This window comes from Perca fluviatilis, chromosome 10 (genome assembly GCF_010015445.1).
Source record: "Perca fluviatilis chromosome 10, GENO_Pfluv_1.0, whole genome shotgun sequence".
NCBI lineage: Eukaryota > Metazoa > Chordata > Actinopteri > Perciformes > Percidae > Perca > Perca fluviatilis.
In genome coordinates, this window is record NC_053121.1 from 21,259,317 (window position 1) to 21,272,042 (window position 12,726).

Genomic DNA, 12,726 nt, shown 5'->3' on the forward strand with positions numbered 1-12,726 from the left:
TAGTGGTGGAGAGGCTTCACACGGGGCAGAATCATCTCTGGCAGGGTTTAAACCTGAAATAACAGGCACACAGCAACCCCCACAACAGCCTCTCTCAAGTTCCCTGTACACCTGCTGTGTGACAGCGCAGTGAGCACAGAAAAAAGTCTGCTGCATTTTGTGTGTGTGTGTGTGTGTGTGTGTGTGCGTGCGTGTGTGCGCGCGTGTGCATGTGTGCAGGCAAGTTGTGTATGGTGACAGGTTTCCCCCTTGCATCTGCGTCATATATGATGATCAAAACCTCAGTATCTTGGCGATTTAAAAATAAAGACTTGCATAAACAGCTATATGACATAGATGGGAGCGAAGGTGGGAGGAGTGGCGGATACAAATAAGCAGGCTTGTTAATGAGGGTATTTGTGGTGTGGTGTTTTGCTTTCTTTAATCTGACTAAATCTGTCGGAGGGACAGAGGATGTCTTTATGACACATAGCAACAGCAGAAAAACTGTAATGGCCTCACTCTATCAACCTTAATGTGCTGTTTTCCATCTGCTATGGGAAGCTGGTGGGAAAACAAATTATCTCTGATACTGAATGACTAAACAGGCTAGGTGAGCTTATTGATGCTCTGAGTTTTTGGTTGTAACTCAAAACAAAGTGTAATTTCTAATAAGACAAAATAATGCAGTGAATAATGAATTATACTATATTTCCTTTATTTGTTAGTGACAGTGTATAGGAAAGATGGGAGAGAGATGGGGGATGACACGCAGCAAAGGGACACAGGCCGGACTCAAACCCGGGCCGCTGCAAAGGACTCAGCCTACATGGGGTGCACGCTCTTAATGGGTGAGCTAGAGGTCGCCCCGCAAATTTGATCTGGGACGGTTTTTCATGGTTTGTTTCAGTGGTGGAAAGTAAATTTACTCAAGTGCTGTACAGAGAAGTTTTGAGATATTTGTACTTCATATGCGTTCCAGTTTTATCTTATACACTTTTACTTCACTACATTTCACAGGGAAATGTCGTTTCTCAGACAGAAAGGGACATCCTTTTCACATCACAATTTTACAGACAAAACACAAGACCTTCTAAAATACCTGGTCTCGCAATGCCAGACTTATCTCCACAATGCGGGATCTGGCTACACCACAGATAAATTCTGGGATATGTTCTGGTTGCATTTCTTTAAACCAATCAAAATCATCTTAGGCTAGCTATTTAAAGTGCTCATATTATACTTTTTGGCTTTTCCCCTTTCCTTTATTGTGTTATATATCTTTTTTTGTGCATGTAATAGGTTTACAAAGTGAAAAAGCCCAAAGTCCACCCCAAAGGGACTTACCATCTCCAACAGAAAACACTGTTCACAAAAGCTCCAAACAGCTCTATTGTAGTCAGGCCTTTACTTCCGTGACAGACGTGCGTTACTTTGTAACACACGTTATAATGCTCGCCTAGCTGCTAGCGTGGCACGCACTCATACTCAGCAACTGACTGGCATGTAGTGCTGACCTATGTACGACATGTGCGACTCCCAACAAAGATGGAACAGAAGTGAGATGTCTCACTCTGTAGCTAAAACAGAGAGCTCAACACACAGGGTGAAAAGAGGAGCTGCAGGAATGTGCAGTACAACAAAAATATGGTGTTTTTTGAAAATTAAACCATGTAAACCTATTTTGATATAACCTCTAAATACAATTATTAACCTGAAAATGAGCATAATATGAGCACTTTAAATTAGCTGGATGCATTGTTAAACTTAAAATGTTGGCTTTTGCAGGATGGCTCTCCATTTATTATTGCCAATAAATGTTTCTGGTGATCCTTATACGATGGAGAATTGGCCAGCAGCATTTTTTTGGTTGTGCTTTTATCTTTACCGGCGTAATAAGCTGCAGCTCCCCACCTTGACTAAAGGGTTTTCACCTGGTATTCTATTGATGTATCACGACTAAAACCATGGTATTTTCACGCCAAGTCTCTGTTTAACGTTACCCTCGCTACCTCACTACAGATGATAGGCCATGCTTGGAACATACAACTTTTCCATAACCGGTGGGCAAAAATGCTGGCACATCCCAGTTACATAGTAAATATCGTAAACATATTCTTTGTAAATCTTTAGAATCATTCACCAAAAAAACCAAGCAGGCCTGCCTTGTTGCACGATCCAGATTTTTGTCAAAACTTGCCATTTCCAGCGTATAGCTTGCCAGCTCGGAGGTTGTTGTTGTTGTTGTTGTTTCCAGTAGTGAAGGGATTTTGAAAACGGCAACACACAAATTGCAGAAGGGGAGGGGCAAAGCCTGACATCCGGCGCAGAGCCGCATTCTGGATGTCAGGCTTTATCCTTCCTGGCAATGTATTTTCTTTGTGCCATCCAAAAGTAGTTAGATTAGCACCAACTGGACCAACTAGTAAATACTGCTTACACAGGAAAGCATCAGTAATAATAAGCCAATAACGTAAGGCATTATAATCTAACACTCACAGAGGGCATTTTCTGCACAATGAATAGTTTTACTTTTGATACTATTACTTATGTATTTTTACTTATTACTGCAGGACTTTTACTTGTAATGGATTACTACAATGTGGTATTGGCTACTTTTACTTTAGTAAAGGATCTGAATACCTCCACTGCTTTCAGTTAAGGTTAATCATAATGCTACAGCATATAATGTAATTTTAACCTACAGACCTTTTTCACAAGAGAACTTTTGATATGGCACAGCAGGAAAATCACAGCTGTTAATGATTTTTTTTTAAATGAATTCCCTTTGTGCTGGCTCACTGTCACACTGCCATGGCTTACTGGGACACTTGAACAGAACAGATCCAACACCTGTGCTTGTCATATGGATGTAATGTTTTGGTGTCCTCATACTTTTGGCCATACAGTTTATCTCACTTTTTCTAACCCTTTATGTGGCTGCTTGTCATCATGCAGGGCACACACACACATACATACACACACAAAACACACTCACAATGTAGGATTTATCTCACTTTGCCTCTCCGTGTTTGTAAAACCAAATTTAAATAGGATTTCAGGTATATAATTTAAGCTTTTAACTGTTGCAGGATGAAAAATGGCATCAACATGGATCTACTTTACTGAAAATAATTCCTAAATGAATTTATCAACAAGAAACTGATTCTAAGTCTAACACCCACATTACATTTAACTACATGTTTGAGGCCTTTAACGACCTGAACGGGTGTATATTTAAATTTGTTGCGAATATGAACTTTACACACGGAGTCTTCTCTTCTGACACTGTAACAAATATCAAATGATTCATTATCTTGTTAACAAAGTCTTGTCAGACCTTTGCTGCTTCAAATGACACCCACATTTTGTCTGATTCATACAACTTCTACACGTATGAGCCTCACACAACATTTACAGTAATAGCTTGGATTTGAAGAATGGAAACTTTTTTAAAACCCTTACCTGATGCTTTGAGTCTAAGACTACCACCACAGACTGTTTCACCGTGGAGACACATTTCAGGTGAAATAAAGGTGTTCTGTATCACATGAAAATATCTCAATTGAGTTTTCTTGCCCTTCGACCATGATGTACCCAGTGTGCAGAAAAACACTCTGTCCACACAGAAGGTCGTCAGCACTGTGTGTGTGTGTGTGTGTGTGTGTGAGAGAGAGAGAGAGAGAGAGAGAGAGAGAGAGAGAGAGAGAGAGAGAGAGAGAGAGAGAGAGAGAGAGAGAGAGAGAGAAAGAGTAAGTGAGGGTTATGGACGGAATCATCAAGACGTTTTTTCAGGATCAGGACAGATCATTGAACATGCTGTGTTTACACCAGTTCGAATGCCAGTGTGCCTGTGATTCACTTTGACACAGCAGGCTTCTGAGAAGATGCAATAATAATAATAATAATAATAATAAACTTCATTTATATAGCACAATTCATGCATAAAATGCAACACAAAGTGCTTAACATAAAAACTGATAATCACAACATTGATGATAAGATAATAAAAACATAAAATTAAAAGACAAGATAAAACAATCATCAGCTAAAAACACTGGTAAAAAGATGTGTGTGTGTGTGTGTGTGTGTGTGTGTGTGTGTGTGTGTGTGTGTGTGTGTGTGTGTGTGTAGCTTATGCATTTTATCTGCTATTTTGAATGGGTCATTTTAGCATCACACATAGACGTGCGCGCGCGCGCACACACACACACACACACACACACACACACACACACACACACACACACACACACACACACACACACACAGCCTCCCTGAAGATGGAGTCTGGTTGGTGAGTTGGCTGCCTCCCCCAGTTGCCTTGGGGCCAAGAACAGTGTGAATACATTACGTTCACCCACCCACCCACACACACACGCGAGCGACCTTCTGTGTCCCACAGACCCCCGTAGAGGCCACTAATGCCTGGATGGTGAGCTGCCTCCCCTAATCACTACACCGCAGCCAAGAAATGGTGTGACTCCAGACGCGCAACTTATGATCTGCGCTGCTCACAGCCTAGAGTTGCAGATGACCTTCCATGGAGCAGCTCTTGGTGAGTGTGTATTCACTTGGGAACAGATGATCATCATCATGGTGGACCTGGCTGGCCTTGACCCTTGTTATGAAGGGAGGACTCACTTGTGAGTAAACCACGGCCCACCCTGACACGGTTTATTTCACATGGAGTCAAAAGACCTCCATGTCCCTTCCCACGTCCCGTCCACATGCAGCACTCAACCGAGTTGACAGCATGCTCTATCACACATCATCCGTCCATCTGCCCATTACAGCATTTACAGTAAATAATGAATTGCTTTAATACATGTCAAATATTCATTGATGACAAACTTACCTGGATGTATCATGACTATGTAGCCTATTGTCATCTCTCCTCCTCACACAAATGCCATCAGTCCATATGCTGCGTTGAATCATTTAGCTCCACCGCTGGGATTCCCTTTCATGTTCATCTGTTGTGCTGAATTGTAGGCGGCTCTCGGCTTCTTTCCAGAACTGGCCTACACTAAATGAGACAGATGATTTTTTGGCTTTAATGCCAAATTAGTTTTTACACCTCCTCCTCCAACCTCCTTGTGAGCGCATTCCACGGCGGAACCACACAAACAAACACTCTTAATGACCAGTTATTTAGTAAATATTCGTACTTTATCCCAGAATTTCATAGTTTGTTGTCACCAAAAACCTCCATCCCACTTCTTCATGGCTAATCAGTCAACCTCCTCCCACACTGAGCTTTGTCTTAAATGATGAAAAGAAGAGTTAGGCTACTTAATCAAACTACTAAAAGTACATTCAGGATTCATCTCTATAAAAATGGCAAAATGAGGAGGCTATTTGCTCACCTTTATCATACATTCTAACATTTCGTATGTAATAGCCTAGCCACTGGGTTTTATGGTGCCTTTAATTACCTAATCATGACGAACAGTCTAATAATCAATACCAATCGTAGGCCTACTGTTGACAGCGATGCGTTACTTTTTTAACATCACAGTGAAGACAGTGACAAAACCAGCCCTATCACTGCCTTTCTTGTCGCTTCCTCCGGTGGCTCTCACCCCTCCTCCCGGGCTGACGTAGAGAGGATCCTCCGCTGCCCACGACTGTGGGCGACGACCGAGCCGCGGGTATAAACAGCTTCGCGGGACTCCAGCTCGGCACTGCTTGAAGCCGCAGCAACTCGTTCACCAGAGCTGAACCTCAGCAGAGATAGCAGCAAGCAGGCACTTCCACGCCGCGCAGGCTAACTCGCTTTCGGCTTTGGTTCGAGATGGAGAGTCGTAGGACCGTGAGGCGCTCCAGCGCCCGCAACTTCAAGGGTGAGTTACTTTCCATCGTGCACCTGCAGTTTGAATGCACCGAGAGGTTTCTGACTTTGGAAATGCAATTGTGTGATTTAATTGGATTATTGCAGTTTTTCACTCTATGTGCACTTCTTAAGATTTGTATACTTCAAAAAGTACAGTCATATTGTTATGTTATTCTGGGTATCAGCTGAAAAAACTGTAAAATCTGAATATAGCCTATAGACTTTATGATGCTTTTACGCAGTCATTTTGCATGTACTTTAAATTGTTTACCAAGACGTAGCCTACACATTGTTCAACACCCATGTAAATTGAAAGCATGTTGAATTGTTGATAAAATTAAGAAGCATACAGAGGAAGTCAGAGTGCGCGCTTTTTGGGTTAATTTAACGCAAAGATTTGGCAGTAGTAGCCTATAGTCTCTCGAGGAAATGTAGGCTATGTGTGAATTTGTGTGATATCGTGATCTATAGGAAAAGTCATTGACAACACCTGATCAAAGTTAATTTATTTGTTTTGGCTCTACTATAAAGTTGACCAAAACCTCCGCACCAATCTCTCCATATCTTTTTATTTTGTTTTGTTTTACGCATGGAGGGATCCAGATAACCTACTATTTATGCACGCACGATTCCGAACTTTTTTCCTTATCTCGTGTCGACAAGTAGGCTGACGTACGAAGACTTTAGAAAAGTGTCTTATTTCACTTAAGAGCCCCATCTACAGTTTTCCATCATTGTCCAGCGCAACTATAGTGTAACTTGTTAAGAGGTCAAGAGGTGAGCCACTGGAAAATCTTACGCACAACTGATGAATAGGAACGTCATCATTATTTCATGCACACTTTTGTGCGCCGTTATCCGAGCTGTGCCAAGAAGCTGTTGCAATATTGATAAGAACCAAAACTGATCCGGGTCTGGTTGCCGGTTGACGCGTGCCCTCTGCATGGTAAACCACTGAACGGAAACATCCTTTCAAGAGCCTGAGAACTAGGACTCCAGGTTAATTAAATGCAGTGAATCACGTGTGATACACGTTTATTGTCTCTTAAAGGTCCTTATAGTAGATTTGTGGTCATTTCCTATTTTAAACAGCTGAAATCAAGAGGTGTCACAACAGTTTTGGAGACCTAAAGTGATCCGGTGGATATGAATAGGTCAATGATTTCTGTATGTAATCTGGTGAATTATATATGAACCACAACGTTCTGGGAAGCACCAACAAGTCACGGGTGAGAGCACAGCAGTGCTAATAAGAATCACTGACAACAGCGACAGGTCTGACAGACAGCAAAGAAAGACTGGTGCCAGAACTGAAATCAACCTTTCTTTCTTTGTCTGCCTGTCTCTCTGCCCAGGACCAACTACTGGAACAATGGCCTTTTGCTTCTAACCTGACCTTCAATTGTCTTCCTTTTATCTTCTTGTGGGAATAAACCGCCTTTGTCTCTCTGTCTCTCTGCAGGTGGTTTGTGTCTGTGGCTGATTCTGTGGCTGGTGGTGGTGAAGCCGAGCGGGGTGTCTGCATGCCCGAGGTTGTGTGTGTGTTACCCCACGCCCATGACGGTCAGCTGCCAGTCCCAGAACCTTACCATAGTGCCGGCCGGTGTGCCATATGACTCTCAACGTGTTTTCCTGCAGAACAACCGCATCACAGAGCTGCGTGCCGACTCTTTTGGCTTCGAGACACAGGTAAAAATGGCAGTGTGTGCATCTGTTGAAATTCCAAGCAATATTTGCAGAAATTCTTAACAGTCTTTTATTTCAACTCTGTAGGTACTTTGGCTGTATGGCAACAACATAACGTGGGTTGAGGCCGGGGCCTTCAGTAACCTCAGGGTGCTGGAGGAGTTGGATCTGGGCGATAACCCGTTACAGCGCCTGGAAGGTGGAGCCTTCAGGGGCTTGGAGAGGCTGCAGAGCCTGCACATGCATCGTTGCAAGCTGGCCACTCTCCCCCATGACCTCTTCCACAAGCTGTACAGCCTGCAGTTCCTCTACCTGCAGGTAAAACCAGCACACACATACCTAAAAACACACACATGCAAAGATACATATTTGACAGTCATGCATGATGCTTGCAGAAGTACACATTTGTGTTAGTGATTTATGGAAACATCAGTTGCCAACATGCAGGCTGAACACCCACACACATAGAGACACTGTGCATGTTGGAAGATTGTTTTACAGTAAGTAGGTTCAATGAGTTGCACAGTCACGAAAATGCAAACTGAGAATATATATAGGAAAATATTAAAACACTAACCAAAGCAACACATTTCAGCAGCTAAAATTAGTGTAAAAACAACATTTCTGTTACCATCATATTATTAATCAAGCCCAACAGAGTTCTCTCAGATTGATTGCAGGGAAATAATGAAAATGATACACAATATATATAATACACAGAAGGAAGTGTATGCCCACACATTTGCTCCCAACAGCAGTTCTTGCTGTCATATGAAACAAAATTATTAAACATAATTATAGGAACAAGGGTAGAATAAAAGAAGATCAAGACATACTCACCTCTTTAAGGAAACCTATAGCAAAATGACTGAAAATAACCCAATGCAACATGTTACGCAGATGTCAGGCTACAATAGAGAGGGAAAGCTTTAATTTACATCAGAAGTTCTACCGAGCACTCTCTTTTATTAAAAAATAAGAGTTGGGAATCACTCATAAAAAATACTCAACTAAACTCTAAGCTTTATTTAGATAGTACCTAAAACCCAACACGGTAGAACCAAATAGCTTTGAAGCTCAAAGAGAAAAAAACATTGTATAATTTATTGATTTTTTTCATTCATTTCAGTACTCTATGGAAATTAGCCTGCAGATGTATTTACAAGATGTCACCTCTATTTATTGGCAGCTGACAGTGAGATCTCAGCTGTTGGGAGTGTCCTTGAATATTAAGATCTGTCACAATCAGAAAGTACGCCCCTGCCAAGCAAAAAATCTTGTCAGTAGAGGTCATTTCTGAACTCTGTAAAGATACTTAAAGGCTACTTTCAAATAGGATGTCCCCCAAGTGTACACATATGGTAACTTGAAAGGAAGTGAGGGATTTCTTTCCTGCTATCACAGCTGATAGTAATAACTTACATCTTTTGCCAACCACACAGTCTTAATTTTCCCATGTGCTTATACACAGCACTAAATTCTTCTTCTTGTATTTTGACTTTGCTCCAGGAGAATCAGCTCCACTTTTTGCAGGATGACCTGTTCTCAGACCTGGTCAACCTCACCCATCTCTTCCTGCATGGAAACCGCATCCGTGCCCTGTCTGAGAATGTGTTCAGAGGCCTGGTCAACCTGGACCGCCTCCTTCTCCATGACAACCGCGTCAGGCAGGTCAACCGTCGGGCTTTCCGTGACCTGGGCCGCCTGACCATCCTTTACCTGTTCAACAACTCCCTGGCCGAGCTGCCAGGCCAGGCCATGAAAGACACCCAAGGCATCCAGTTCCTCCGCCTCAATGGTAACCCCTGGTCGTGCGGCTGTGAGGCTCGTCCCCTCTGGGAGTGGTTCCGCAAGGCCCGCATCTCCTCCTCTGAGCTCATGTGCACCTCCCCATCCCAACGTCGCGGCCAAGACCTCAGATTCCTCCGGGAGATGGACTTCGCCCTCTGCCCTCTGCCTGACCCTGGCTCTCTGGCGGGATCCACCACGACCACCTTCAGCACTAAGACCCGCTGGTGGTTCTCCAAGCACAAGCCTGTATCTTCATCCAAGGCCTCGTACCAGAAGAGCACAGAGGCGGTGAAGGCCTTCCCCTTCCCTGCCGGAAAGCCTCAGTACCTCCCCAAGAACCCCTCCGAGACCTTCTCCTCAAAGTATGAACTGTCGGAGGATGAAGTAGCGCTCCCCAAGCTAGACCAAGAAGAATATTGGACCAACTACGGCAATGAAGACGCCTCCATCCGCTGCCTAGAGCTGGAGTGCCCCCCAGGCTATGACACAGCCTTCCCCTCGTCCTCCGCCTTACGCAGCACCCCATCCCTCCTCCACCTCCTCTCCCTCTCCATAGTCACATTATCCCTCCATTTCCTTTTTGGCTGAACTCTGCTCTCCTTCACTCCCCTTTCCCCTCTGATTTCTCTTTCCAACCCTAACAAATACCTGGATCTTGATTCCTTTCAGTTACCTCCTCGACTTGCAGGAGGTGCTACACTGACACAGGAGACAGGTGAGGCAGCAGGGAGCTGTTTTAAAGAGCAGAGAACAGTTGAGTTGATGTAGAGCAGGACAAGAATTCAATGCTGAAGTAGCTGCTGCTTATAGTACAGGCATTAAAATCAGGGATCAGATCATGGAAACTGACTCTGATAGTGACGGTACAAAGGCAGAAATCTACGGCAACATGATGAAATGATAGAGACAATATACAGCTCAGCTGTTGGTGTCTCCTGGTGGTTTTTGATAACACAGCTATAAACAACGCAGGCGTTGTGACTCGTCAACAGCTATTTTCTATAGTGCTCACCATCATCCACTCACAGCTAACATATTGTTCCTCACTTATTTATTTCATTCATCATGAATGAAAGTGGGGATTGATTATACCAGAAGTATGAGAAAGAGGTGGATTACCACAGATAATGAGTCTTGAGAGGAAAGAATTACAGTGAGAAGTAAAAAGAAAATCAATACAATGTGAGCAGAGTGGGCTATAGATGTTCATCTAAAGGCAGAAAAGAATGAGAGGATCAGAACTGCAGCCAAGAGCAGCTCTACTCTCTCCTTCAGATTCAAATCTTGTGTGATCCCAGCGATGCCAGCAAACAACCATCACCACCCACACTTGTACATACCACTAATCAACACTGTACATACACACATCCTAAACTGCTTTGTATTTTAGATTAGCTGGATTTTTTATTTGGTACCATTTAGTAAACTACAGTTTGTGGCGATAGATACTTAGATTGTAAATGGAAGGCAAACAAATGAAATGTGAAAACTCTATTTTTGCCCCCCCATGTTTTTAAGTGTTGTCTCCTCCTCTCTCTGAAAAGGGAAGGCTTGTGCTTGAGATTCTGATGTTGTTTTTTTTTTGGTGTGTGATTCAGTTTGTGTGTGTGTGAGTGGGATTGGACTGCTATAGACTAATAACCAAAGTCTTGAGAAGAAAAGAATTACTTTTACAGTCTAAGTAAGACAACCAGTTTGATTATGTCTCTTCCTAAAATGAGTGCCTCTGTGTATGTGTCTATTTTTCCTTTAAAAACATGGCCTTTGTCTCTCTGTCTGTCTTTCTCTCTGTCTGTTTGTCTGGATGTTCAAACTGACACAGAACAAGGTAAAAACAACACCAGGGCTAAATCCTACACAGCTCTTTGTGTTATTTGAAGCCTCAGGTCTCTATCCTGCTGGCTCCTGTTAAACTTTGACCTGCAATTGGTCTCTGTCAGTGTGACTAGGTACGTATATATATGAGGATGTGTGTATTTCTTTTTAGCTCGGATTGAAAGTTTAAAAAGTCCTTTATTCACTGATAACCTTACTAGGACCCATAACTGTTGAAAAACTATAGTCTCAGAAATGCATGGGAATGTGGTTTTTACTATTTTCTGAACAATGGGTAAATCCAAGGATTTATGTGATTTCAGTGATATCTGTATTGGATGGTACTACAGACCATAAACAGACCACGAGGACAATCAAGCTCTAATATATGAAATCATCTTTCCCATATTAAAGCTGTACTTTATAAGAGAACCTTTCTGACTCAACTGTGTGATTTGGATAATGGGATGGGTAGTGATTGAGCAATCTGTTAAACACGATGCCAATCCAACCTATTGTGATCCGCATTATTCATGGGGGTCGTAAGTTCCTTGTCAACCCCAAATGTTAGTAAGTCCATACCGTGACTGTGAGTTCCTGCGTAGAACATGAAGGATACTGTGATGCTGTTAGATTCTGTATTTTTCAATAGATAAACTTGTTAGGAAAGTGTTTTGGTTCATTAAAAAATAAAGAAACAAACAAACAGAAGTGTGTGGGGTTTCCTTAGTGTTTCACTGTCATCTTTGTTTACTAAGGATGCCACAAAGGAATTCAAGAATGTGCAAAATGTATTGAGCTCGCACATAAGCACAAACACAATGTATACAACAATGATGACTTCATGATGAAAGCATTGCAACAATTCATTCACCTAGTCTTGAATCAATAGCCTGCTGAATAGAACGTTTACACTATAGTTTACACTTTCACACTAAAGCACAGTAAAATAAGTGAATCATACACATGAATGTGGTCAGTATCATCAGATTAGTCTTTCATTCTGACATCTGATAGCCTTGACATCCTTGTGCAATTAAGTCAACAGTCTGGACTTTGTTTTTTACACACAATCACATCATAGTAATCCCGGTTTTTGTAGTGTGTGTATGCAAGTGTAAGGAATCCAGTGTGATAGTGTGTGTGTTTGCTGAAGGTCACAGTTAGACTGTGTTCACTCCTCGCCCCAATTACTTTTCTCACCATGTGCAGAAGTCAGCTTTATGGGCCATATTATCCAAGGCAAGGCAAGGCATTTTTATTTATATAGCACATTTCAGAAACAAGGCAATTCAAAATGCTTTACGTAAAACTAATTAAGAGCAATTAAAAACATGTATTAAAGGTCCTATGACATGCTGCTTTTTGGATGCTTTTAAATAGGCCTTAGTGATCCCCTAATACTGTATCTGAAGTCTCTTTCCCGAAATTCAGCCTTGGTGCAGAATTACAGCCACTAGAGCCAGTCCCACGTCATATTTATCCCCGACACAAAGTAGTCTGTTCTTTAAGTAGGATTCAAACCAGTCCTTTTAACAAGTGCAGTCTCAGTACGATGGTGTGGTTGAAATCCTGACTGGAAGACATCAAAACAGTGTGTGTGTGTGTGTGTGTGTGTG

At 42.3% G+C, this 12,726-nt stretch overlaps 1 protein-coding gene across 1 annotated transcript; it reads left to right on the forward strand.

The window, feature by feature from the left end:
• The first annotated feature begins 5,675 nt into the window (after positions 1 to 5,675).
• Positions 5,676 to 11,815, forward strand: rtn4rl2b (reticulon 4 receptor-like 2b). Its single transcript, XM_039812706.1, has 4 exons — positions 5,676 to 5,825; positions 7,278 to 7,504; positions 7,589 to 7,819; positions 9,011 to 11,815. Exons 1-4 carry the CDS (start codon positions 5,777 to 5,779, stop codon positions 9,878 to 9,880), a joined length of 1,377 nt encoding a protein of 458 aa, XP_039668640.1. The 5' UTR covers positions 5,676 to 5,776; the 3' UTR covers positions 9,881 to 11,815.
• The last annotated feature ends 911 nt before the right edge of the window (positions 11,816 to 12,726 follow it).

Coding starts and splice junctions, on each gene's coding strand:
- rtn4rl2b (XM_039812706.1), top strand. CDS start 5,777: ATGGAGAGTCGTAGGACCGTGAGGCGCTCCAGCGCCCGCAACTTCAAG. Junction 5,826..7,277: donor CAGCGCCCGCAACTTCAAGG/GTGAGTTACTTT, acceptor GTCTCTCTGCAG/GTGGTTTGTGTCTGTGGCTG. Junction 7,820..9,010: donor TGCAGTTCCTCTACCTGCAG/GTAAAACCAGCA, acceptor ACTTTGCTCCAG/GAGAATCAGCTCCACTTTTT.